General features: G+C 48.0%; 2 protein-coding genes and 1 long non-coding RNA gene across 5 annotated transcripts; 2 read left to right on the top strand and 1 right to left on the bottom strand.

Moving 5' to 3' along the window:
• Positions 1 to 3,969: 3,969 nt before the first annotated feature.
• On the bottom strand, positions 3,970 to 6,180 carry LOC103982801 (uncharacterized). The gene is made up of 2 exons (XR_671528.3): positions 5,940 to 6,180; positions 3,970 to 4,393 (listed from the first exon to the last, which is right to left on the bottom strand). It is a non-coding gene; the product is annotated as an uncharacterized LOC103982801 (long non-coding RNA).
• Positions 6,181 to 6,314: 134 nt separating this feature from the next.
• Positions 6,315 to 22,880, top strand: LOC135629407 (peroxisome biogenesis protein 22-like). Its single transcript, XM_065136718.1, has 8 exons — positions 6,315 to 6,541; positions 6,633 to 6,863; positions 6,952 to 6,999; positions 20,022 to 20,078; positions 20,157 to 20,258; positions 21,308 to 21,373; positions 22,381 to 22,482; positions 22,571 to 22,880. Exons 1-8 carry the CDS (start codon positions 6,437 to 6,439, stop codon positions 22,667 to 22,669), a joined length of 810 nt encoding a protein of 269 aa, XP_064992790.1. The 5' UTR covers positions 6,315 to 6,436; the 3' UTR covers positions 22,670 to 22,880.
• Positions 22,881 to 23,751: 871 nt separating this feature from the next.
• On the top strand, positions 23,752 to 26,730 carry LOC135629406 (uncharacterized protein At2g24330-like). 3 transcript variants are annotated; one of them, XM_065136714.1, is made up of 6 exons: positions 23,752 to 23,906; positions 24,025 to 24,302; positions 24,817 to 24,961; positions 25,490 to 25,599; positions 25,825 to 26,239; positions 26,334 to 26,730. In XM_065136714.1, the coding sequence occupies exons 2-6, from the start codon at positions 24,027 to 24,029 to the stop codon at positions 26,597 to 26,599; spliced, it is 1,212 nt and encodes a 403-aa protein (XP_064992786.1). In that variant the 5' UTR covers positions 23,752 to 23,906; positions 24,025 to 24,026; the 3' UTR covers positions 26,600 to 26,730. The 3 variants fall into 3 exon arrangements, with proteins under 3 accessions (XP_064992786.1, XP_064992788.1, XP_064992787.1); XM_065136716.1 differs by lacking the exon at positions 24,817 to 24,961; XM_065136715.1 differs by lacking the exon at positions 23,752 to 23,906 and having other exon boundaries at positions 23,913 to 24,302.
• The last annotated feature ends 284 nt before the right edge of the window (positions 26,731 to 27,014 follow it).

The raw sequence follows: 27,014 nt of genomic DNA, 5'->3' as shown, positions 1-27,014 counted from the left end.
CACGGGATTTGATTCAAAACTTTTCTTTCCCAATTAAGTTGATTAATCTCTTTTAAATTTTAAATTTATCAAATGTGATTTCCAATCTTAATCATTCACACTAACTAACTAACTAACTAATTAACTAACTAACTATATATATATATATATATATATATATATATATATATATATATATATATATATATATATATATATATATATCTTAGTACGATTCCGTAGAGCCGCCCATGTGGCTACTTGAACGAGGGCAGTCAGCGTTAGGTTAGGTCTAGACTTCATCTTCAGAATTTACCTGAGGTAGAGCAAGGAGTTGCTCTTCCTCCTCCGTCGAGTTGCTATTCTTTCCTTGTCGAGTTCCTGCACATAGGTCGAAGTCGCGAAAGGAATTTTTCGACTCGACCCATTTGAAGCTTAAGTCAGTGTTGAGTGGGGGGGGGGGGGGAGTTTGAGTGTTTGAAGTTCCACCCTACATGTTGGTCAAGAGGTTGGTTTTTATACCTGTGAACAAAGGTTAGTCGTACATGGTCTATTAATAGTCACTGACTCCTCGGGTGGTCGGCTCATCTCGTACCTTCCGCGAGGGCACCGATCGACCTGCACAGATCAGCACCATTCAGAGCTTTCCAGAGTGGCTCTGTACTATGTGGCATCATCTTGTATGACCTCAAACAATGGGGGATCAGGCAATCGTCCCATCCGAGTCCGAGGTGTTATGTTGACGCAATGCACCATATGTCCTATCATCCCCCCCCCCCCCCCCCCCCCCCCCCCCGCGAGGCATGCCCCGGGTTCCTTGTGGAGGGGGGCTTGGGGCATGGCTTGGTGCCTTTTGCTGGCTGGGTCGACTGCCGTGCTAGGATTAGTGGTTCGGTTATCGGTTGACTGGGAGCTTCTATTCGGGAGCTGGACTAGGCTAGCCAAGCAATACTACTCGGGTGCAGGACTGGCCAAGCAACACTACTTAGGTGCGGGACTGGCCGAGCAACATTGCTCGGGCATTGGGCTAGCCGAGCAACACTACTCGAGCCCAGATTTGGCTAAGCAATGCTACTTGGGCATATGACTAGTCGAGCAACACTACTCGAGCACATGATTGGTAGAGCCACATTGCTCGGGCATATGACTAACTGAGCAACACTACTTGGGCATTAGATTGGTCGAGCAACACTGCTCGGGCACTGAGCATTGAACTGGCCAAGTGACATGACTTGGGCATTGGGCTGGTTGAGCAACATTACTCAGGCATAGGACTGGCCAAACAATGTTGCTCAGGCATAGGTTTGGCTGAGAAACATTGCTCGAGCATCGAATTGGCTACAAGGCATGGCTCGGGTGCTAGACTGGCCGATACATGACTCGGACATTGGACTAGCCGTGAGGCATAGCTCAAGCATTAGACTGGTCGAGATGCGACTCAGACAATGGACTGGTTGCAACGCATGGCTCGAGCATTAGACTGGTTGAGACATGACTCAGACATTGGACTGGCCATGAGGCATAGCTCAGGTATTGGACTGGCCGAGATGTGACTCGGGCATTATTTGGTCGAGGTGTACAACTCGAGCATTGTTTCACCGAGGTGCATGATTCGAATACTGTTTGGCCGAGGTGCACTACTCGTACACTGTTTGGCCAAGGTGCACGACTCCGATACTATTTGGTCGAGGTGCATGACTCGAGCATTGTTTGGTTGAGATACACAACTAGGACACTATTTGGCGGACGTGCACAACTCAAACACTGTTTGGCCGAGGTGCACCACTCGAGCACTGTTTAGTCAAGGTGCACCACTCGGGCACTATTTGACCGAGGTGCACCACTCGGACACTGTTTAGTTGAGGTATACCACTCGAGCACTATTTAGTTGAGGTATACCACTCAAGCACTCTTTAGTTGAGGTGCATGACTTTGGGTACTATTTTGTGGAGGTGCACCACTCGACCACTATTTGGTCGAGGTGCACAACTTGAACACTTTTTGGCCGAGGTGCACGACTCGAACACTATTTGGTCAAGATGTACCATTCGAGCATTGTTTGGTCAAGGTGCACCACTCGGGCACTGTTTGACCGAGGTGCACCACTTGGGCACTATTTAGCCAAGGTGCATGACATTTACACTATTTGTCTGAGATGCACAACTCAGACACTATTTAGCCGAGGTGCACCGCTCAAGCATTGTTTGGCCGAGATGCACGACTTAGACACTATTTGGTCGAGGTGCACGACTTGGGCACTGTTTGGTCGAGGTGCATGACTCAAACACTATTTGGTTGAGGTGCATGACTCAGACATTGTTTGACCGAGGTGCATGTCTCGGACACTGTTTTACCGAGGTGCACGACTCGGACACTCTTTGGCTGAGGTACATGACTCGGGTATTGTTTGGCCGAGATGCACAACTTGGGCACTATTTGACCAATGTGCACAACTCAGACACTCTTTGGCCAAGATGCACGACTCGGGCACTCTAGGCACTCTTTGGCTGAGGTGCACGACTTGGACACTCCTTGGCGGAGGTGCATGACTCGAACATTGTTTGGTTGAGGTGCACCACTCAGAGAATCATTGGCCGAGGTGAACCATTTAGGCACTGTTTGGTCGAGATGCACGACTCAGACATTGTTTGATCGAGATGCACCACTCGGGCACTATTTAGTCAAGTGTATGACTTAGACACTATTTGGCCAAGGTGCACTACTCGATCACTGTTTGGCCAAGGCACTGTTTGGTCAATGTGCACGACTCGGACACTATTTGGTTGAGGTGCACGACTCGAGCACTGTTTGGCCGAGGTGCACCAATCGACACTATTTGACCAAGGTACACGACTCGGGCATTATTTGGCCGAGGTCACCACTTGGGCACTGTTTGGCCAATGTGCACGACTCAGACATTGTTTGGCCAAGGTGCGCCACTCAGACATTGTATGGTCGAGGTGAACTACTCGAACACTATTTGACCGAGGTGCACTACTCGTATACTGTTTGACTGAGGTACATGACTCGGGCACTATTTGACTAAGATGCACAACTCATACACTATTTGGCCGAGGTGCACCACTAGAGTACTGTTTGGTCGAGGTGCACCACTCGGACACTATTTGGCCTAGGTGCACAACTCGAACATTGTTTGACCGAGGTGCACAACTCGGATACTCTTTGGCTGAGATTCATAACTCAGGCACATGACTGGCCAAAATTTATAACCCGGGCACATGCTTTGTTATAGCGGGCCCCTTTTTTTTCTTTTTTGATTTGCACACCTTGGGCTCATCTACTTTCGACCTCGCAGTGGAAAGCCTTCTTCTTTCCCAGATATGCTAACATGGGTATCTCCTAGCGAGGCCTCTTATGCGACTTCTCGCACTTTCTTACCACCGGTCCCTCAACAACAATTGTTAGAAAATATGGGACAACATCACATGCGTAGTGGAAGAACAGAAAAATAAAATTCTATAATTTTTCACAGAAAAAGTTTCTCGTTGTCATACTAATTGGTACGCAAAAACTCGTAAAATAAAAAACTGCACTTATGTAAAAGATATGTTACCTAGGGAGATCGTATATCCTTCAAAACCTACAAATCTGTGAAAGATGATGAAAATATAATAAAGTTAATGTCCTTGAAGGTCAAATGTCCTTCTCGTTAACGATGATCCAATATATATGATTGATGCTATAATTTGGCAAGATAAATAAAGTTAATTTTTAAACAGATAAATATAATATTTTAATATATGCAAGGGCATCAATATGAGTAAGACAAATATAAATATCTTGGTGCAAGTGAAGCTACAACTTATAAATGTTATTATCATAGTGTCTTCATGAATAGGAAATTATATTGGATTACCAAAATATTTAATCTAAACAGAAAAATTGTTCTTAAACAATATGAAATTCCAGTTGTAATTTAATCCCCAGTGACAAGAAAGAAAATATACATAACAGCTAAACATCATCAAGTTGTTCATCAGAAGCATCTCTTCGTATCACAGCTAATATGAGGTATAAGCAAAATTAATCCTCAAAGGATGTTGCGTGCTGGAAAGAAAAAGAGGTTTGTACATATAGCTGGGAGATGGAACAACAATGAATGAGCATCTACTTTCCATGAACGTTAACTGACAGAATCATCCTGAAGTCTGGACCATATAACAATGTAAAGTACATGCATGCCAGGCTGCAATGATCAGGGTGGATCTGAAGAGAAGAAAGCTTCAGATAAACTGGAATGATCCCTTTCTAATGCTTTCAAGCGGTTAACTTCTGTTTGTGCTCTTCCCTCTTCTGAGCTGACTCGTCTGTTCATCCAGGCAGATGGTTTATTTCAGACAGCCAGGATTTTTGTGGTATGATGTGATTCCTGCTGCAAGTATCGGCATGGTTCCTGCAGTTGCAAACGTAGTTTCAAAGCACGGGTTAGCATCTAGGTAGGTAGTAAGAGGACCAACAAATCTTGTTTCTTATGGAGCTGCATCATGAGATATAAACATTCTGCAAGCTTAATTATGTGGAAAGGAGAAAAATATAGACAAGCAAGAATATAATTTCTAGCAGAATACCCACAACACTCGAACAAATTTGGAATAGCAAAAGTTGATTATCAAGTGAGACATCCTGAATTAAAAGGTATCTGCAACTTGGTATGAATCTTAGAAGTCCTAGGAGTGAAATTAGTTGAGACATCTGAACCAATTCTGGAGTGACTGAATCAAGTACACCATATTGAAATTAAAGATCGTGATATGCTGTTTAAAAAGAAACCTGAACCAAAATAATAACTGGAATTCCTCATATTTGTAAATAAACATGAAGGTAAGCACACAGAGATCAAGAAAACCAAACAAAACTATGATGATTACAACAACGGGTATGGAGTAAAAGAAAGATCCATTTCTCATTGTATCAATTTATTTTCTGGACAATGCATGTGATTCCAAACTAAATCATTCTGCCTTTCTCTTTTCTAGGAAATTTTGACATACCATCCACAGATCATGTACCTGCATCTAGCTTCCACAAACAAAGATATGAAAGACATCAATGGCACACAGCACTCTGAAAAATACTTTGTACCCTTGGATAAACAAGACACATGGTTTACAGGGACTATTCATAGACTTCAGTAAAATCCTCAGAATTGGGGGAATAATCTAACCCTGACTCACTTGGTGGCACCAGCTTGCTGAACCTTGTGAAGAAATGGGAGTGCCATTGTGCATACAGACCAATCAGGTTACGAAGATCAATGAATTGGAGCAGAACACAACACTACTAACTCTACTAACTGAGGAATTGAACAAAAAGCCGACAACAGCTTCTCCAAACCCTTTTTTCAGAAAGATCTCTGAACAATTTTCAATCACCAACAAGAATCAGATTGCCTCACATTATCATCTATAAGCGAACCCTGTGCAGGAGTCCCTCGCTGATGCAACATTAGGGTAACCTCTATTTTTTGGACAGAATGTTTTCATGGCTCCATATGATCCCTCAGATTGTAAAAAAGCAACTTCATTATCATTTATAGCAAATAAAAACCCTATAATTCTGGTTAAACACTATAACTTCATAAAATGATAAATAAGTGGATAAAGAAAAAACTGAAAATGGTGAAAGATTGATGAGGATTAATGGTTGTCATGGTGACTGTCAAAAGAGGAGGAGGAGGTGCATTGTTCAGACTTCAACGCTTAGGCTATATAATAAAAATGAAAAATTTGAAAGAATAATCCTAAAGGAACAGCTGATAGCTATTAATTGGGATGCAAAATGGTATATAGAAAGGAAGTCCAGACAAGCACGGATCTGAAGAAGCAGATAAAAGCACGCCAAAAAGCACAGTCAGGAGCTTTATTTCATGGCCCTTTTGGTGGAGGTCGTAGCAGCGGCCGATGGCTTCTCCGTAGGAGGAGAGCTAGGGTTAGCGTTACCCGAGGAGGAAGGGCAGTCGCGAGACCATTGTCCCGGTGTCCCGCACTCGAAACACCTCGTCGGTGCCGCCGCCGCCTCCCTTCCCCTTCCTCTCCATCTCCCTCGAGGTCTTCGGAGGTCTATCCTCCTACATGGCGCGAACAAGTGACGCGAACTTGGAGTGGCGGTTTCGAACGTATTCCGGCATTTACGGAGAACAAAACCCTGGATGCAAGTCATTGGGATGCTCCGGGACACGAATTTGTCTACGACTTAAGGCGAGGTAGGTTCCATCATGTATTCTGGCGTTTATGGATAACCTCAACGCGAGTCGAGAGATGATTCAGAGACAGACTTAGGTTACGAGTTAATAGTAGGTGGAGCTTGGTTTCTGTCTTTCATTTCGACCCGTCTACCCAAAACCTCACCCGGTGTTCGCTTCCTTGTTCAGCCAAAAGAGGAATAGCCTCCCTTCCTCTCCGTCCCCCACTGCTCGCTGCTTCCTCCCGTGCTTCCGATGTCGGATCGCGTGGCGGAGAACGTCGGCGCCCTTGTGCGGCGCCTCTCTCGCCACCTCAATCGTAAGATCACCGACGTGCTCGCCCTCCTCTTCCGCCACAAGGTAATCGACACGCTTTAACACGAACCCTAAAAGCTGCGTACCCCGCGATCACCGATTGATGTCGCCCATGGGTTTGCTCCTCGGTATCCAGAGCGCGGGCTCCCTCGGAGCCGTCGCCGGCTTCGCAATCGCCGTCGTCTTCGCATGGAAGTTCCTGAGGCCGTCGCGGGGCCGACGGACGAGCGATCGGCGCAAGCCTAGGGCTTCTCCTTCGACGAGTCGAGAGGCAGCTGGAGCTGATCCTTCGCCCTCGGAAGGTTTCGTGCCCTTGAGGCCATTGAAGGTCTCCGATGCCATCGAGGCAGTTGCGTCTCCTGTTGAGGTAGATTTTTGGGTTTCGGTTCTAGGGTTCCTAAGATTGGATTATGCTCGCGGAAGTTAAAATTTTCATTTTATTTGAATGGTTAAAGCTAACTCTTGGACAAATTGTGAGGAAGAGACTTGGTGGCTGCAGAAAGGTATGCAATAGCGACAGAAGAGTGAAATCTTTCCATCCTTTGTATGGTAGAGTAATTATTGATTCTTCTATTTTACCGTTTTCATCTACAACCTTGAATGCCCGGATTTTGGGTGGTACTGTTCCTTTTTATTGTAATTTGACATTATTTACATCTTTACTCATCAAAATTATTCTCGTGGAGGATAGCTGCCAATGCTTGGTGCTGTATAAGATTGCTGGCCAGATCAACCCCATTCTTTCCAGCATTCAAGTTTTTCCTATGCCGTATCTTGATTATTACACAGTGTGAATTAGTTCCACTTTATATCTTTCTTAATTATACTTAAATATATCAATTTTTATATTTTGTTGGGCATGGTATCTTCCATCAAATCATATGAAACCAACTTTTAGTGCACTGTCTTTCATCGAAATTTTGGTATTTTTGCCTAGTTCTCAGATAAGACAGAGATAAGCCTGGTTTCTGCCTAGTTCTTTCATCAAAATTAGTGCACTGTCTTTCATCGAATTTTTTTTGTTGAGAACCCCAAAGGCTTGTTTCTAAGGAAGATCTACTGAAAACTTTTAGTGTAACATCGAGCAAATTAGTGCCAACTCTCCAACACAGTGACAAACAAGTTGATGACTTTGGATCAAACTTCATACTTAACCAAGTAATCAATTGGAAGCCAGTAGTGATTGCATTCATTTGGTCTAATTAGTAAGTGGAATTGGTACAATATATTGCCAGAGTTTTGGTCATATTTGTGTCAGCATGGGACATATGAGGCATTAGCTACTGTTAATGTAAAGTTCATTTGAGAGGCTTGTGTCGTGCATGTCACTGATGTGTTAGAGTAACTTGAGTCGTTATGGAGCCTTAGTACAGCTGTCAAATAACCTAGTCATCTGGATGATGCACCTCACTTAATCCTATGCAATAGCTTTGCTGCACCTATGCAGCTGTTAGGTGACAAACACTAGACATGACTAACATGACTTAATCACCTTTTGAGTCTGCTAATATGTTCCATTAGTCATACTTTTTTTTAGGAAAAAATGTGTTTTGACATACATACCCTGTACACTTCCAGAAGGTACATGAAAAAATGGTAATATTTGGATGATGTATAATCAAAGCAACTTTGTGAAAAACAATAAGATGGTATGTGATGCATTATTTATTGATGTCACCCATTAATGAAGCTCAATACGATGATTCATGTAGCCCATTGTGAATTGTTTGAACACGTAGATATAACATAATTCATGAATGGTGCATCTGCTTTATATTTTAGCCCAAGTGAAGGAACCAATTCATGTGATTATGTCTATGCGAATGTTGTTGCTGACAGTATAGTGGACCAGCCATCTATATGAATTTAAAATAAGTATCCTAAGGCTTGCTTACTGATTGATGCTAGACTGGGCAAACTATCAGCTTAATAACTATGAGTTCTGTTGCGGGGTGCAACTGTTTAAGCCGCGGCCTCGGGGCCGACGTGGCTCGGTTCGGGGTCCGAATGTGGGGATCTTGCGTGGGACGCCTCGGGTCCTCCTGGTGGCCGACCTCGGTGGTCCGGTCTGGATGTCCCGTCAGGAGGAGAGCTCTGCTGCAGCGTTGGGGAAGAGGCAACCTTGTTTCGTACCTGCACACTGGTCGGGTCGGAAGCTCGGCCCGACCCCTCCGATGGCCAAGTCAGCGATGTGGAGGGGATTGTGGATGAGGCAGAAGAAGAGCCTCTGAGTGTTTTGTGTCTGAGTGAGTTCCCCCCTCCCCTGTTTAGAGTGCAGGGGTATTTATAGGGAAGTTTACCGTTACCTGATGTACCCGCTTGAGTGAGGCCGGGTCGCACCTCTGATGGCGCCTGACATCGTTACTGGCGTTGTGTGGAGAACTGGATCGTCGCAGGGTATGGGCGAGGGCCGGTAGTCGTCCTGCCCTGCCATGGTCAAACGTGAGGGGTTGGAAGTCGTTGCCTGATAGCGGGTGACGTCAGCGCGAGTCGAGTCGGCGTTATTGCCTTCCGCATCGGGCAGAGTGGCGCCCAGGTGGGGCCAGCGTCATGACACATCATGCCACCATTATTTCCCCTATCATATTCCCCCCCCGGAAGGAGCCATGCGTCGGTGGTGGCAATCGGGGGAGGGAGTCTGAGGCATGGCTTCCACTCCTGGTGCCGTGGAGCCGAGCTCGTCTTATGCTGGTGGGGTCTCGGGCAGTATGCGTCCGAGGAGCGTGACGCGGGCGGGCTGACCGCGCTGGTGTATCTCGGGCATTATGCGTCCGAGGAGCATGACGCAGGCGGGCTGACCGCGCTGGTGTATCTCGGGCATTATGCGTCCGAGGAGCATGACACAGGCGGGCTGGCCGCGCTGGTGTATCTCGGGCATTATGCGTCCGAGGAGCATGATGCAGGCGGGCTGGCCGCGCTGGTGTGTCTCGGGAACATGGTGCCAAGGAACATGACGCAGGCGGGTTGTCCGTGTTGGTGTGTCTCGGGAACATGGTGCCAAGGAACACGACGCAGGCGGGTTGTCCGTGCTGGTGTGTCTCGGGAACATGGTGCCAAGGAACACGACGCAGGCGGGCTGGCCGTGCTGGTGTGTCTCGGGCATTACGCGGCCGAGGAGCACGACGCAGACGGGCGGACCGCGCAGGTGTGGTCGCGAGGGTCATGCGGCCGAGTAGCACATCGCAGGCGGGCCTCGGGCATTATGCGGCCGAGGAAGGACCTCGGGCGATATGCAGCCGAGGGACGACCTCGAGCTACAGGTAGCCGAGGAGGTACTTCATTCTGGCTGGCGATTGATCGCTCAAGCGTGCGCGGGCGGCTAGGTTCTCTTTTTCCTAGGTAAGGTCAAGGGGCCGCCCTCTCCCGGGGTTGTCGGGTTTTGAGGCCGATATGATTAGTGCTTTTTAAGGCGGACACGATAGGCACTTTTAAGGTTGATTCGATTAGCGCTTTCGTACTTTGCACCGCGCTGCAGCTGGCTACCATGTCAGGCTGCATTTATGGCGAGGTGACGCTCTTGGTCTTTGCAGCGCACTTTGGGAGAGGAGGGGTTGCCGTTTTGGCGGGTTGCGGCCTGCTTATAAGTAGCATGAGGCTAGCCGCTGGGGGGTCTCTTCATCTGTTTTCGTCGTGCTATTTCGTACTCCATCGTTTTACTCGCACCAACCGTTCCTTCTTTTCTTGCTAAAGGTCAGTAAGAATGGCATCTCCCTCTTCCCATTCGTCTTCTTCTTTGTCGAAAGCCGAGGAGACGGCGGCTTCGTTGAACCCCACCTCATCAACCGACGAGAAGGCGGCCCGGGCCCTTGAGGCCCTGATGTGGCCGCACGACCATGACTCTACCGTGGGCGAGTCGTCTCTGAGCCTCCTCCGGGATCGCTATGGCATCCCGGAGGAGTTTGTCCTTCTTGCTCCTGAGCCCGGACAACGGGCGTATGACCCGATTCCTAGGGGCTTCGCCCTCACCCTCGATGCTTTCGAGGCCGGGCTACGCCTCCCTCTACACCCTGTCATAGTCTCCTGTCTTTCCTGGTGGCGTATCTCCCCGTCCCATATGGCGCCGAACTCATGGCGCTATCTGGTGGCGTTTTTGGGGGAGTGCCATTATGCCGATATAACCCCGACCCGTGCCCTCTTCCTTTCCTGCTTCCGTCTTTGTAAGGGGTCGGGGGGCTACCATCTGTCCGCCCGAGCGGGTTTTCGAGTGGGCGGGGCCCCTTCCAGTAATAAGGGGTGGAAGGAGCGCTTCTTTTTTGTCAGCCGCTCGGGAGATTGGGGTTTCGGGGTCCGTTGGGTGGCGCGTGCGACAGACAACACCGCCCCGGTTTTGGACGACGAGGAGCGCAGAGAGCTCCGGAGGCTTAAAGAGATCCTCCCGGCCTTCAGCGCCATTCGGAATATGTCCGAGCGATGGTTGGTGGAGGCGGGTCTTAGTCCGGTGCCTCTAGGTACGCTCCAAGGGGCGGTTCTTTTATGGTTTCTTTTTTCCCTCGTGGTCTATTCGCTTAACTGACCGTCGTTTTGGGCTTTCTTCGCAGAGATGGTGCTTCTCGAAGCCCTGCGTGAAAAAACTTCTTCGGCCGCGTCGGGCCGTTCGCCTTCCGTCGCCAGGGCGGGTACCATGGAGGCCCCTGTGGACGTCGAGGCCGGTCAGCCTCGGAAGAGGGCGCGGGTGCTCCCTGGCGAGGGTCCTGAGGCAGTTGCAACTACGGCGGCGGAGGCCGCCGTCGTACCGACGGCTAACGCCGCGGGGAGCCTCGAGGAGGGCGAGGCTGGCACGAGTGGGGATGCGGCGGCGGCGGCGCCTCGTCAGCCCTCCATACGCGAGCTTCTCCGTCTTTCGCTCGGGAGGGAGGACGAGCCTTGGCGCGGGAGGTGGGCGCTCTCCCGCGCGGCGCGGGCACTGATCCGTTAGTGGGCCGGTGGGACGGTCTCACCCGGGGCAGCCGGGTGTGGGCCGACGGGGATTGCGCGGCCAGATTCATCCGCGGAGGGCTTCATCCTGACATAGCTCGGGATTTATACGCCCTGTCCTCCGAAGTCTTGCTTAGCAAATCCGCTAAGTCGTTGTTGTGGGTAAGTGTCGTTTCATCCTCCTGCTTGTACGTTTTCTTTTTTGTCAGACTTTGTTTTGACCTCGCCCTTTCCCCAGGGCAACCACTACGCTGCCGCGCTGATGGACCGTGTCCGTGACGCGGGACGAGTTATCGCCGCTCTGAGCAGCCGCAATGCCGAGCTCCGGAGGCAGGCGGACGAAGCTCAGGCTGGAGCGGGTCCCGAGGCGGTCGTGGCGGCCGAGCAGCGCGCCTCGGATTTAGAGGCGGAGGTGACGCGCCTTCAGTCTGAGCTCCAAGCGTCCGCGGGACAGCTCGTGGAGTTCCAGGCGCGGCTGGAGGCATCCGAGGAGCGTAATGCGGAGCTCCAGACGCATTTGAGGGCGGCAGTGGCCGAGGTTCGCTCGGCGAGGACGGACTCTCTCGAACTGATCCGGCGCCTCGAAGAGTCGCGAGCCGAGGCGTGGGGGGCCTCCGAGGCCCTTGATGCCGAGATCCGCCAAAGGCCGGGGAGGGACAGGAGGCTGATCGAGGACTACAAGGGTTCCTCGGGCTTCCAGCTCGGCCTTGTTCGGACCGGGCGGGTCTCGTACGAGTATGGGTATCGGGTTGCCCTTGCTCGTTTCAAGGCGCGCAATCCTGACTTGGAGGTCGTAGAGGATTCTTTTGGTTCTTTCCCTGAGGATCTGGGCGTCAACATGCCAGCTGAGGTGTTTTTTGACGACAGCTCAGAGACCCCCGAGAAATGAAGACCTTTGTACTTTTTGCTTTGTTTTGTAACTCACTTTTTGAATGGACATGGTTTCTCTCTTTCTTAGTTGACTGTCTGCGTCTTGGTATGGCTCTATCTCTGGCCAAGTCTTAGCTTTACGGAAAGATCCTTTTGAGATTTTGGGTGTTCCAAGTCCTTGGCAGGGAGTGACCCATCATTGTGGTGAGTCGAAACGTGCTGGTTCCGATGACTTCGGTCACCCGGTAAGGGCCTTCCCAGCTGGGAGCCAACTTGCCTCGTGCCTGGGTCGGGTTGCTGACCTCAGCCCTCCGTAGGACTAGGTCGCCTAGTTTGATGGGTCAGGGTCGTACCTTTCGGTTGTAAACCCTCGCGATCGCTCTTTTGTAAGAGAGGGCTCTTACGTGTGCGTCGGCGCGCCGCTTCTCCGGCAGATCGAGGGTGGCTCGAAGTCCTTCGTCTGAGGCTTCCTTGTCATAGCTTCGTGTTCGAAGGGTGGTGATGGCTACCTCGGGTGGGAGGACAGCTTCAGTTCCGAACGCGAGGCTATAAGGGGACTCCCCAGTTGCGGTTTTGGGAGTGGTGCGTAGCGCCCATAGTACGTTCGAGAGTTCGTCCGTCCAAGCTGATCGAGCCGCGGACACTCTTCTTTTGAGCCCGTCTAGGATGGACCGGTTGGTCACCTCCGCCAGCCCGTTCGTCTGAGGGTGAGCCACCGAGCTGAATCTTAGCCGGATTCCGTGGTTCGCGTAGAACTCCCGAAACTTCCGACCAGCGAACTGGGGCCCATTATCTGTGATGATGGTGTTCGGCAGGCCAAACCGAGTTACCAAGTTCTTCCACACGAACTTTTCCATTTGCCGTTCCGTGATTGTCGCTAATGGCTCGGCCTCTACCCATTTTGTGAAATAATCTACGCCTACGACGATGTACCTCCGCTGTCCCGAAGCTGGGGGGAAGGGACCGAGGAGGTCCAAACCCCATTGCGCGAACGGCCACGCACAATCAATGGGGGTTAACGGGACTGCGGGCAGCCGGGGTGTGCGGGCGTGTTCTTGGCATGAGCGACACCGTTGCACATGGGCTTTCGCGTCCTGACACATGGTCGGCCAGTAGTACCCTTGGCGGAGTATTTTATGTGCCAGGGTCCGCCCGCCGATGTGTTCTCCGCAGACCCCTTCGTGGACCTCAGCCAGGACGGTCCGGGCTTCGTCGGGCTCTAAGCACCGTAGGAGGGGGTACGAGAAGGATCGCTTGTAGAGCAATCCACCCACCTCGGTGTACCATGCATACGCGCGACGTAGGCGCCGAGCTGTCGCTTTATCGAGCGGGAGAGTCCCGTCCCGTTTGAAGCGGAGCAGTTCTTGTACCCAGGTAGTAGGCACACTACTTGAGGCCGCAGTTGCGACTTCGATGGCGCGGGCAGGTAGCTCCTCGACCTCGGGCCTGACTTCGGGGGCTGGTTTTGATGCCAGCTTAGCTAGCGCGTCGGCGCGCTCGTTTTCTCCCCTTGGGACGTTAGATAATGTAAAATGAAGGAACTTAGCGGTCAGGTTCTTTACCTGTGCTAGGTATTTCGCCATGGTCGGGTCGCGGGCCTCGTATCCCCCGTCGAGTTGCTCGGCCACCAGCTGAGAGTCGGTGAGGACGCGGATGGCGACCACCTGCATCTCGAGGGCCAACCTGAGTCCTGCTAGAAGCGCTTCGTATTCCGCCTCGTTGTTGGTGGCTCGGAACCCGAAGCGGATGGAGCGTTCGAATGACTGCCCGTCGGGAGCCTGCAACACTAGTCCCGCGCCAGCACCTTTTGAGTTGGCTGATCCGTCGACGTGCAGGACCCAGGCCTCGGGGGGCTGTTCGAGGCTCTCGTCCCCGATCAGAGTTAATTCCGCGATGAAGTCGGCCACGGACTGGGCTTTGATAGCTGTCCTGGGTACGTATTGAATGTCATGCTCGCCGAGCTCCACCGCCCATTTGAGAAGTCCTGCAACATCGAACTTAGACATGACCTGTCGAAGCAGCTGGTCCGTAACGACCTTCACCGGGTGGGCCTGGAAATAGGGGCGTAGCTTCCGGGCGGACAATATGAGCGCGAGCGCTAGCTTCTCGATCGGTGGGTATCGTTCCTCAGGACCGTTGAGGACGTGGCTGACATAGTAGACCGGGAGCTGCTCACCAGAATTTTCCTTAACCAGGACGGAGCTTACTGCGTGCGGGGAGGCCGCCAGGTAAATGCTCAGCTTCTCCCCGGAAGAGACCGAGGCAAGCCGAGGGAGGTTGGCCAAGTGCTGCTTTATTTGCTTGAGGGCTTCCTTGCATTCTGCCGTCCATCGGAAACTTTTCAGGTTTTTCAGCGCCCTGAAGAAGGGGAGGCAGCGATCACCTGATCGGGCGAGGAAGCGGGACATGACGACGAGCTTTCCGTTGAGGCGCTGCAGGTCTTTGATCGTCCGGGGTGATTGCATATCGATGATCGCCTGGACCTTCTCTGGGTCGGCGTCAATCCCTCTTTCGTGTATAATGAACCCAAGGAACTTTCCCGACGTGACGCCGAAGGCGCACTTTGCAGGGTTGAGTCGCATGCCGAACTTGCGAAGCGTGGCAAATGCCTCGGTCAGATCGGCTAGGTGAGCTTCGGCCTCTTGACTTTTCACGATCATGTCGTCGACGTATACTTCCATGTTCCACCCGATTTGGTGGGCGAACATCTTGTTCACCGTTCTCTGGTATGTTGCCCCAGCGTTTTTTAATCCAAAGGGCATGACTTTGTAAAAGTAAGCCCCTTGATCGGTGAGAAAGGCCGTGTGCTCTTGATCTTCGGGCCCCATTCTGATCTGGTTATATCCCGAGAAGGCGTCCATAAATGAGAGGCGGGCGTGACCTGCCGTGGCGTCGACCAGCTGGTCGACCTTCGGAAGGGGATAGCAGTCCTTTGGGCATGCATTGTTGAGGCTGGTGTAATCAACGCATATCCTCCAGCTTCCATTAGCTTTCTTGACGAGGACTACATTGGATAGCCATTGCGGGTATCTGGCTTCTTTTATGAAGCCTGCCTCCAAGAGTCGAGCCACTTCTTCTCGCACGGCTACCTGCCGCTCTGGGGCCTGCCGTCTCAGCTTTTGTTTTACCGGGTGGGCGTCAGGTGAGACACTGAGGTGATGTAGGGCGACTTCCAGGTCGACGCCTGTCATGTCAGAGGGCGACCAGGCGAACACATCAGCGTTCTTCTGCAGGAGGCCGACGAGCTGTCCTCGTTCTTGCTCGGGTATCTCTGACCCGATCCTAATCGTCTGCTCCGGCCGATCCTCCAGTAGCGGCACAGTGATGGTGGACCCCCTTGGCTCGAGATGGGGGGTTGGCTTCGGCGTTTCCCGGGGGTCTGTTAACGGCGCTTCGATCCTGGCCCTCTTGTGTAATGAGACGGCGGTCAGGTAGCAGCGCCGAGAGTCTCGAGGACTTCCTGTGATCTCTCCGGTCCCGGCATGGGTTGGGAACTTCACAGTTTGGTAGTAGGTCGAGACGACGGCTCTGATCTTGTTGAGGGTCGGCCGACCGAGGATGACGTTGTATGCGGCGGGGAGGTCGATCACCAAGAAGGTGGTCATCACTGTCTTCGACCTCGGTGGGGCCCCCAAGGTCAAGGGCAAGGCGATCGCCCCTAGTGGTGAGATTGAATCACCGGTGAATCTAGTGAGCGCCGAGGAGATTGGCTTCATGTTGTCTCTGGATAGGCCTAGCTTCTGGAAGGCGTTGTAGTAGAGTACGTCGGCCGAGCTCTCGGTATCGACCATGATTCTCCTTACCTGCGCATTGGCGATTCTGGCTGATATCACGAGTGCATCGTCGTGCTCGACCTGTTCAGATGTCCCGGCCGGGAAGGTGACGCTAGGCCCGAGCGCTTGTCTGGGAGCTTCTGCTGAGGTGGCTCTGGCGTATGCCTTCTTTCTGGTCATGGAATCCCCACCAGATGCGGGGCCGCCCGTTATTACGTCGATGTGTCGCTCGACGGGACCCTCCGGGTGTGGCGAAGGTTCCTTGTTTGGGCGGAGGTACTGGCCGAGGTGCCCCCTACAGATGAGCTCCTCGATCTGTCTCTTTAGCTCCCGACAATGTTCAGTATCGTGCCCATGTTGCCGGTGGAAGCGACAGTACTTCGATTGGTCCGCCAACGCCCGCGGACTTCTCATCGGGTAAGGTTCTTTGAGCAATCCCTTCTCTCTTATGTGAAGGAATATTTCCGTTCGGGACGAGTTCAGGGCTAGGAGAGGGGGCCTCGAAGTCGGCGGGTCGGATCGGTCCAACCTGCGCCGAGATGCCGCAGGTTGCTGCTGCCGGGGCGGCTCTGGCTTGGCCCCTTTGTGTCCCCCGGGTCTCCCGGCCATCTATGCTTCCGCGGCGACGAATTGGTTCGCACGTTGGAGCATCTCGGGTACCGTCGTGGGGGGTCGCTCTACCAGGGACCAGAAGAACCGGGAGGGTCGCAAGCCTATCATGAATGCCTGCATCAATAGAGACGGGTGAGCGTCCGAGAGCCCTTGGATCTGTGTCGTGAAGCGGTTCAAGAAGTGGGAGACGGACTCATCCTCCCTTTGGTTGAGCCCGAGGAGCAATGCCACGGATGGCTTCGGGCGGGCGTAGGCGAGGAAGCTGAGCTCAAAGTCCCGGGCGAGCTGGTCAAAGGAAGAGATGGTCCCGGGCTTGAGACCGCCGTACCATGCGCGGGCCGGTCCCCGCAGAGTCGTTGGGAATGCCCTGCACATCAAGGCGTCATAAGTTCCATATAGCGCCATTTGGGCGCGAAACGTGGCTACGTGATCCGCGGGGTCAGTGGCGCCGTCATAGGCGTCCAGGGATGGGAGTCGAAAGTGTGATGGGATGGCTTGATCTTGTATCTCTTGGTGCGAAGGGGGACCCTTGGTATCCGTCCACTCCGGGCTCCCCTTTCGACCTACGAATCTCTTGTTGCACTTCGTTGAGGCGTTGATTGAAGAGACGAAACTGGGCTTGCAGGGCGTTCGTCGGGTTTGCGGACGGTCGCTCGGGCTCCGGGCGACTCGACGTGCCTTCCGCCTCCCGGTCCCCGAGCCAGACCGTTTGGTCTTGAGGCGACAGAGGGGGTTCGGGGAGCGGCGTGTGCATCCGGGGGGCAGGTTCTCGCTGTTGCAGAGGTCGGGTTGCATGTGGGGGCGTTGGCTGGGACACGAGCGGGATGATAGTCTGCACCACGCCCGCTAGCGCCTGCACTTGGTGGGCGAGATCGTGGAAGGCTTCGGGCGAAACAGATGGTGGGCCGACGGGGGCGTCGGGCGGCGACAAGCCCGGGTCGTTGAACAGCCGCCAGTATCGCTCCGAAGTCGTGGCGAGGGGTTCGTCTCGGAGCTCCCCCCGCGAGGGATGATCCCTTGGGGTCCTGACCGGGTGCGACCCCGTAGCTGCGGGTTCGCCGAAGTGGGTTTGCTGATCGGTCGACATTCAGGCCCTCCTTCTAGCACCAATCTGTTGCGGGGTGCAACTGTTTAAGCCGCGGCCTCGGGGCCGACGTGGCTCGGTTCGGGGTTCGAATGTGGGGATCTTGCGTGGGACGCCTCGGGTCCTCCTGGTGGCCAACCTCGGTGGTCCGGTCTGGATGTCCCGTAAGGAGGAGAGCTCTGCTGCAGCGTTGGGGAAGAGGCAACCTTGTTTCGTACCTGCACGCTGATCGGGTCGGAAGCTCGGCCCGACCCCTCCGACGGCCAAGTCAGCGATATGGAGGGGATTGTGGATGAGGCAGAAGAAGAGCCTCTGAGTGTTTTGTGTCTGAGTGAGTTCCCCCCTCCCCTGTTTAGAGTGCAGGGGTATTTATATGGAAACTTACCGTTACCTGATGTACCCGCTTGAGTGAGGCCGGGTCGCACCTCTGATGGCGTCTGACATCGTTACTGGCGTTGCGTGGAGAACTGGATCATCGCAGGGTATGGGCGAGGGCCGGTAGTCGTCCTGCCCTGCCATGGTCAAACGTGAGGGGTTGGAAGTCGTTGCCTGATAGCGGGTGACGTCAACGCGAGTCGAGTCAGCGTTATTGCCTTCCGCATCGGGCAGAGTGGCGCCCAAGTGGGGCCAGCGTCATGACACATCATGCCACCATTATTTCCCCTATCAAGTTCTAGGGTGAAGGTGATGCGAGTCTTGATGATGCTATAGTACGCTTTTGACCAGATCTAAGAGAGATGGTGTGTTTTCATTAAGTATTTTACTGTCAAGAGAAATGGTAGATCTCTGAGTAGCTACCATTACCATACAACAGATTTTGATGTTGATTGAGTTACTAGTAATAAGCAAAGAAGTGAGAGAAATTTACTGGTAAATGGACAACTGGGAGAAAATAGATATATAGGCTCATAGCAAACACTCTGGATAGGAGATCATGTGCTTGACTAACATACTCAAGAGGACACAAGACACTGGTAATTGCCTACCCATTAAAAGGATCGGCTCTTTCCATTCTTATGTTCTCTCTTCTATTCAAGTATATCAAATAAATAAATAAAACAGTGTCCTGTCTGCATGCATAGACCAGCTTGACACCCTGATATATTATATTTTATGAAGAAGTGTATATGAACTCAAACTCTAGGTGCCCTAGCTAGTCGTGAGCAAATAAATCAATAAAATTAGTAAACTTTTGAATCAATATCTATTTGATTTGGTTCATTCTATAGCTTTTGTTGTTTTTGAATTTGCTAAAGAAGGAATTTGTCTAGTTTAGTTTCAGTTGTTTTGCAAGAAAACCAAATTCTTTTTTGGACCCTACTTTCTTTAATTAAATGTACACAATCAAACCCTTCATTTTTTTAAGATGATAAAAGGGAATATATTTTTTTTAAGTGGAGTAACATTATCACCAGGAACAACAAATTCCTAGTTTACCTTCCTGATCTTGTTTCTTCTCTTCTTCTTTTTTTTAACTTCATTCTCCTGCAAGGTGATAATGACTCCAGACAGTTAGCACCATAGTATGAGCAAAAGTTCTCTGCCCAAAAATGATAGAGAAGTTCTTAGCTTCCAATAAAGAAATTAGGTGGATTTGCCACCTACCCCTTTCCCTCATCCCTTTTTGGAGAACTGTTCTTATTCCTCCTTTCCTCTTCCTTTCCACACACTTCTTCTTTTACTTCCTGTCCTTTTAACCTTGCCCTACTCTCTCTCACTAGGGTTTTTGTCCTTTTTTGCATCATATCTCAGTGCTTCGGTCGGTAGTTCCCAATTTGTGATATAGTGGTGAGGAAAGATGCCACCATCCTTGTTGCTCATGTCATGAGGACACTTGTGACTTCATTATTGATTATGTTGCCATGACCACATCAAATTTAGGACTGTTGCATCCCAATTTTTCTTACACCAGCCGTTACAATTTGTCCTATCAAGTATATTCACGTATTAACCATTTGGGAACAAATAGGTAAAAATTAAGTATTTTGAAAAAAAATCAATTATTTCGATGGTAAATAAATACAAAATATTATTATATCATAAAATGGGAACAAAATGATGCATTTTATTAACATTTTTATGTAAAAAATAGTCAGCAAGAATATGTTATCAAACGATAATTTGGCATTGAGATGAGCAGTAGACAGCTTTGCTAGCTTGTAATTTTCGATTGGTTCCTGAACTGTCAGTAAATAATTTATTAACTCTGTTAACTTTATGAGTAGTTTGGATACTTCTAAATTGATTTTCTTTTATTTATGTGATACTGCAGATGACTTGTCAGCTGCTTGGTGTGATCCTGGAGGAGAAAACTCCTGAAGAGCTTCAGGTTAATGATTTTGAGGACTTTGGTGATTTTCTTTCTGATCAAGACTGATCAAAGAACTATATGGTTACATTCTTGCAGAAACATGCTACTCTCAGGCTCTCTGTGCTGGAAGTATTAGAGGAAATCTCTAAATATTGTGATCTTTATTTGATGGAAACTGTTCTTGATGATGAAAGTGAGGTAAAAATTATTTTTGTTTCTATTTTTCACCCATCTCTTCCTGAATATAATTACAGACTGGCTGGGATTATGCATTACAGTGTCTTGTAAAATGATATGCCCTATTGATTGGATTGCAATGCTAATTATTTATTCATTCATCAGCACAACTCTCAAAACTTTGCCACTGATTTTGGACCTGCATTTTCTTCAACTTCTTCTTCAACTTGGATTTTTTTAAAAGGCCTGTGTCACCTATTATTGCTTGTTCATCAAGTTTTGAACCAGTTGGAATATCTATCTCTTGTGGGTAATATTTTTCTGGTGTCAACGTAATGTGTTTGAGGGTAAAAAGAAAAAAAAAAAGTTCATCACTGGCTGCATATTTTTGTTGATATGGAGACTGAATGCTGAAGACCCTTACGAATTTATTATCACATGTTTGTACTGGGAGATGTAAATTTAACAGAAATTTTGTGGTGTTAATCTTTTCTCACAGTCTGTCTTTTCCTTATTGGATTATTTTTCAATTTATATATGGTTCTTATCTGTAATTTGATTGTTGATTATATTCTATATCGCAACATCTTAAAAACGAATACACACATCTGCCAAGAATCAGTAGAAAATCACATGTTTGTTGATATGGAGACTGAATGCTGAAGACCCTTACGAATTTATTATCACATGTTTGTACTGGGAGATGTAAATTTAACAGAAATTTTGTGGTGTTAATCTTTTCTCACAGTCTGTCTTTTCCTTATTGGATTATTTTTCAATTTATATATGGTTCTTATCTGTAATTTGATTGTTGATTATATTCTATATCGCAACATCTTAAAAACGAATACACACATCTGCCAAGAATCAGTAGAAAATTACCTCTGCTTTTTTATATCTGCAAATGTGCTGGTCTGTGATTTCTTAAGGCTTCAATTTTGTAATTAATTCAGTCGGATTAGACAAATTGGACGATGGCCATGCTTTGGTTTGTAAATAGGTTCTACAATTTCAACTTAATCTTTCTTTCTGCAGCTCTGCTGTATATGTGAAAAGGTCTTTTGCTGCAGGAGAGAATTCTTTCAGCTCTTGAGAGTGGTGGAGTTTTCCAAATGGGCAGCTTGATCAAGGACAAGGTATCTTGGTTTCAGTTAGGAATTTATTTCATGCTTTCTCAGATCCTTGATCTTTTCCTCTTCGTAACTGTAGTTTTTTCCAGGAGAGGTCATAGAAGAATGGCTAGGAATTGTTGGAGGTATGTGAGTTGAATGGACCAAATCACAGAGTATTCTGTGTTTTTCAGTGTGTTTTAGATGGGAGCATTTGGTTGGTTCTATGATCATGGTAAATCAATGAACTGGGCCATCGGGGGTAGTTCTTTGAGTTATTTGATGGTATTTATAATTGGGGTTTTGGGACCAGTTATGCAGGAAAGCATCGGTTTACATAAATTTGGTTAGCTCTGTCAGAATAGGTGCATGGCCATTCCATTTGTAAGCACGACCTATATAGATACACTCCAAGCCTTTTTAATCAGATTAGGTCTCTCCGAGAAGCATGGATGGTCATCCATATTGAGTAGATCTTAAACAACAACACGGCTGCTAGACGACAGAAGTTGGTTTAATAATGAGAAGCAATGCTTATGATTATATTCAGAGCCATAGCCCTAAGAAAATTTCAACTTATTGGAGTTAATTCATGCCAGGGAAAGAGAAGACATAACTGTGACAATATAATAGTGGTGGTTGAGAAATATTGAAGAATGAAGACCTCTATGGTTTGTGTTAGGACTGTGTGCATCACCTCTTCACTTAACTATGATGCAGTGGGCTGATCTGTTTCAGCATGAGGAGGATAATGAGGATGCAGAAGCCAACTCTTTTGGTGATAATGTGATATCATGCGCATTTCTGTCCTTTTTTGTTTCTATATTGTGGACATCTGCAGTACCTCCATCCTCAAAATTTTATTCTCTTTCCTGTTTGTCAATCTTCTTCTCTTTCTTTTAGTCATTAGCATACCCTTGGAGTTTGTGTCTGAACTTAGTTAAATCTCTAGGATTTTATTGGTTCACGATGTGTTTTGTTTCCCCGCTCATGCTAACTTTAATCATATTTTTTCCCTTTGGACTATTCCGCAGGTCCTATTTTGCAGCACTGACGTCGGGCGAACATCATTTGTGCGGCAGTTGGAGGCTGATTGGCATATTGATTCAAATCTGGAAATAATCTCGCAGCTTTTGGTGAGCTCCTCGCATCAGTATTTATATTCTATGTTTACTAAAGATCTTGCTCGTGTTGCTAACATATGGATGAACCAATTCCAAACAGCGATTTATCAGATTCCAACTCTATATCTCGGAAATGGAATCAGGACAAATAGCGCCAAATGTATTCACATCTACGTGTTTGGAACAGTTCTTTTCCTAGCTTGGAAAAACTGCAGGCGTCAACCGAGACTTGGCACCGTGCCTCTGGCTATGGTCTTGTGTTCCCCTCTAACCTTACGATAAGTGGGTTTCCATTACATGGCTGTAATGTACATGCTCGGCACTTTCAAGTGATGCTTACAACTGCTGCTTGTTGAAGTTTTCTTGTTTGCTTGCACCAATGACCTTGAAAATGCAGATGATTTCCCATAGACTTGGAGTCAAACAGTATTCAAAACTTTGAATTTGGGTTGTATTTTGTTGGGAAGTCTTTTAATTGAGGTGGCTGTGAAACAAAGATCAAACTCCTTAATTCCATAGAATTGGTGATAGTGATTGACTAACTAGAGGGGAAAAAAAAAAGTTTCTCCTTTCTTTTTGACATTAAGTTGTATAAAAATAATCTATATGTCTGCAATCCTATTTTCACAACAATTAAAAAGAAAACTGTTACAACTTGTTAGTGTATGTGATCCTCAAGCTCTTCCTATCATCTCAAAATAAATCAAAATCATAGCTATGTGCTTTAGATACATGAAGTGTTTATCAATCAATCAAACAAACAAACAAAAAGACTAAAGATTGTCCATAATCTGGGTATCAATATATTTAGTTCTCCCATACTGGCAATCAAATTTGATAAACTCAATCTTGGTCATCGTTGGGTAAGAAGAGGGAAATCATCATGGAAGGATGTCTTCCGAATCAGTATTTTTCTTTTGAAGTAAAAAATGGTTTGTATCTCGTTTTAATTTGTTTCCAGAAAGACATATATACCAACCTAAAAGCATACCTCGACGAAGGATGAATACGAGGGCTTAATATTAGTTTGGTAATTTTGAAATAAAAACATTCCCACCTAAAAGAATCATTTTATATGTTGTTTGTAACTCATGACGGTTGTATGAGAAAATATTCACCTCAGATGTCATGATCTCAATCGCTATATCAATATCAAACCATTTCATCATTGTACGTTTTGACAACGTATATTTTGTTTGAGAGACACGTGGAACTTAATCATACAAACTTTATGATTGATGATGTGATCGGTGACAGTTATTTTTAGATCCGTAGAGCTGTAGATGTTTCCATGGGCTGCAAGCGGTACGATCTCTCTTGACCCGCCTGCCGTGCCACGCCGATACCCCGCCACGAACTCCTCGTATCTTACGCGGCCCCATCTCCATTTCTTGCCCACTAAGAACCCGGATCGAAGAGCAAACCGGGAGACGGTGGTAAGGGTTCCTCCTCCCTTCTCCTGCAAAGATGAATCGATCTTGAGCCCCCTTTCCTTCTGATCGGTATACGTTTTTCCAATTCGATCCGATCCCCGTCCTTTTGGTTTCCCTTCAGGAATGGAGGAAGACGGCGCTCCGGCTGACGTCGATGATCCTGCAAAGTCGTCCGACAGATGCAGCGAGGCGGCGGCGGCGGCGCTGAGGAAGAAGCGGGGCCGAGGGGTCGTCGCCCGGCTGTGGAGACGGATCTTTGGGGACGACGACGACGACTTCCAGAAAAGGTTGGAGCACCTCTCCAAGGAGGAGGCGTTGGTCCTCGCGAGGTTGAAGAGAAGGGCTCACTCGTCCCGGAAGACGGCCAGGAGTATCGTACTCCTCTCCGTGATTCTCGAGGTCAGTTGTTGATTTCTATCCTCCCTCGGGCAACAACCATTGAAATTGTTTGAGCTCGACGTGCAGTGGTTGAAGGGGAAAAGAAGTCTTGTTTTGAAAGCTATGTTAAAGAATTAGGAAGATAGTTTCTTATTTTTGCTCAACTCTATTTAGGACTAGACTTTTGGTTCCCACCTCGAACTTCATCCTCAGGATGTTCCTGCCTAGAGTAACAACAGAACCAGCAGCTATTTTGAGAGTAGGCTGCTTTACAAGCAAAGTTCAATGATTTTATCACATGGTGTCTCATAAAATTTTATAGAAAGCCAGTTCTCATCATAGTCTGAGTATCTTCATGATCATCTTTCTGTTGCTTTGGGCTGTATATACATTTTATTTTGTTGATGACTTGGTTTTACTTGTGGAATTCCTGTTAGCATTTGGTAACTCTTGGCATGGATTTTTTTGAACTACTAAAATATTTGGCTACTGATTTAATTGATCTTAGTCTCTGACAGTAGTTACTCTTTACTAGGTGGTAGCCGTGAGTTATGCTGTAGTCACTACAAGATCAGAGGATTTGGATTGGAAGATGAGGGCTATTCGAGTGTTGCCCATGTTTGTATTACCTGGCTTGTCAACTGTTATTTACTCAGCACTTGTGAGCTTCACAAGAATACGTAAATATCAGAAACTCTTCGCCCAATATTAGACAGTTTTACAGTGTAATCCTTCAATTCTCTATATTTATGGCTTACATACATGTTATTCTACTCTATACATTACCTTGATTCGTGCTTTCTGAAATTGCTGGACTGATATCTATTTTCCTTTCTATTATTATTATATACATGCCATGCAAATAGTTTTGAGTGATTTGATTGGACAAAGAGCAGACTGTTTTTCATGAGTAGAATATTTATTAATATATCTCTATGGCAGTTAAGATCTATGCAGCCAACCCAAATAGTTGGATATTCGCTTTGCAGCTGTTTTGCACCCAATATTACCTTCTTTAGTATTAAACAGCTTACAATCTCAAATTATTCAACCAACCATTGACTTGCTTTTTCCGTACTTATCTGGTGCATGTTTTAGCACATTATGTTTTGTTGAACTGAGTGCAAATATGTAGTAGATTTCCTTTCTAACCATTAAAGCATCAGTACTTGATGTATTTGATCATCGTTACGCTTTCTTTTCTGCAGTTGATAATAAGGACCATAAAACCCTTGAAAGACTTCGTGCCGAGAGGCAAGCAAAAATTGATGAGCTCAAGGAGAAAACAAATTATTACACCACACAACAACTCATTCAGGTTTGTTCTTGATATCTCTGTTTCCCCTGCATATGCTTTCTTTTCTTTCACTGTCTTATATTGCGTGCTCGCCTCTGTGTTGAATCTGCTTTTTGGCTTACTTTGTGCACTTTATCAAACCTATGCTTCATATATTTCTTAATTGTGCTGTGTGCTGGCATTTGTAAATGGTTTTTCAAGTGTGATACATAATTTTGTATATTGATGACTGAACTTTTGCCCCAGAGGTATGATCTTGATCCTGCTGCAAAGGCGGCAGCTGCAAGTGTTCTGGCATCCAAGCTTGGGGCAGATTCTGGCTTGAGATTCCATGTGGGAGATGAATCCAATGTAAGTGCATCAGGCAAAAGTTATGATGCTGAGCTGGTCCAGTCTGCTGGGCTGCACAACAGGAAACCATCACAAGCACGAGGTCATAGCACCGGGAGCAGCACGACATCTGAGTTCATCGATGAAACACTTAATGAATATATTGCCGATACCCAAGAAATTGGTTCTCCTAATCAGAGAGTTGTCGAACGCCTCGAGGGATCGGCCCTTGGTGATAGGGGTTGGCTTGCTCGTGTAGCAGCGCTGCTCGTTGGGGAGGATCCAACTCAGTGCTATGCGCTGATATGTGCCCACTGCCACATGCATAATGGTAGGTGGAGTAGATGCTCATTGCTCTCTGCAATTAGTAAAAAGGTTGCTTTTGTTTATGGCTTTCACAAAACTTGCGGGTTGAATGTGTGCAGGACTAGCTAAGGAGGAGGATTTCTCATACATAACATATTACTGCCCCCACTGCCATGGATTGAATGGGTCAAGGCGTTCAGAGGAGCATGAAATGGGATTGAGTTCTGGCAAGGACACACCTACCTCTTCACTAGAAGGTGATAATAAGAGAACTGTTGCGAGCAGTTTAGCCGCTGTAGAAGAGATTCCTGGAAGAACTGATGAGAACGAGCTTGATTCTATTGCCAGTTCAGGTTTCGATACAAGAGATTCCTGCAGGGACTGATGAGAACGATGAGCATGTCGGTTGAAGTTTGTGTTTTTCTCGAGAGGATGTTTGTGCCAATTTTGGTATCGGTCAGTATGGTTTGTTTTGCAACAGCACACGTGATTTCAACTATTAGAGGATTCTTGTAATGTAATACAAATTTGTTAGTGCCCATTTGATGGGATCAAAAGTTTTGTTTGTCTTCATAAAATAATTTTCTTTCTCGTCGTATCTCATCCAAGCGTTGGTATATTTGCTGCACTTAGACCCTAAGGGAGTCATCCGTCGAATCCATCAATTGGGTCCCAAATATGGGTGGAGCAGAGCGATGGTGTGATAGCGTGTTGAATTCTATGGTTGGGGAGCGGGGCGCTCCTTCGACCGACACTTCCACAGACCTTAGGCAATCTTGAGATGCTGGCATCACGTCTAT

Source organism: Musa acuminata, chromosome BXJ3-1, assembly GCF_036884655.1.
Source record: "Musa acuminata AAA Group cultivar baxijiao chromosome BXJ3-1, Cavendish_Baxijiao_AAA, whole genome shotgun sequence".
In the NCBI taxonomy this organism is placed as follows: domain Eukaryota; kingdom Viridiplantae; phylum Streptophyta; class Magnoliopsida; order Zingiberales; family Musaceae; genus Musa; species Musa acuminata.
Note: the sequence above shows the minus strand (reverse complement) of the source record. Positions and strands in the feature narration are given on the sequence as shown.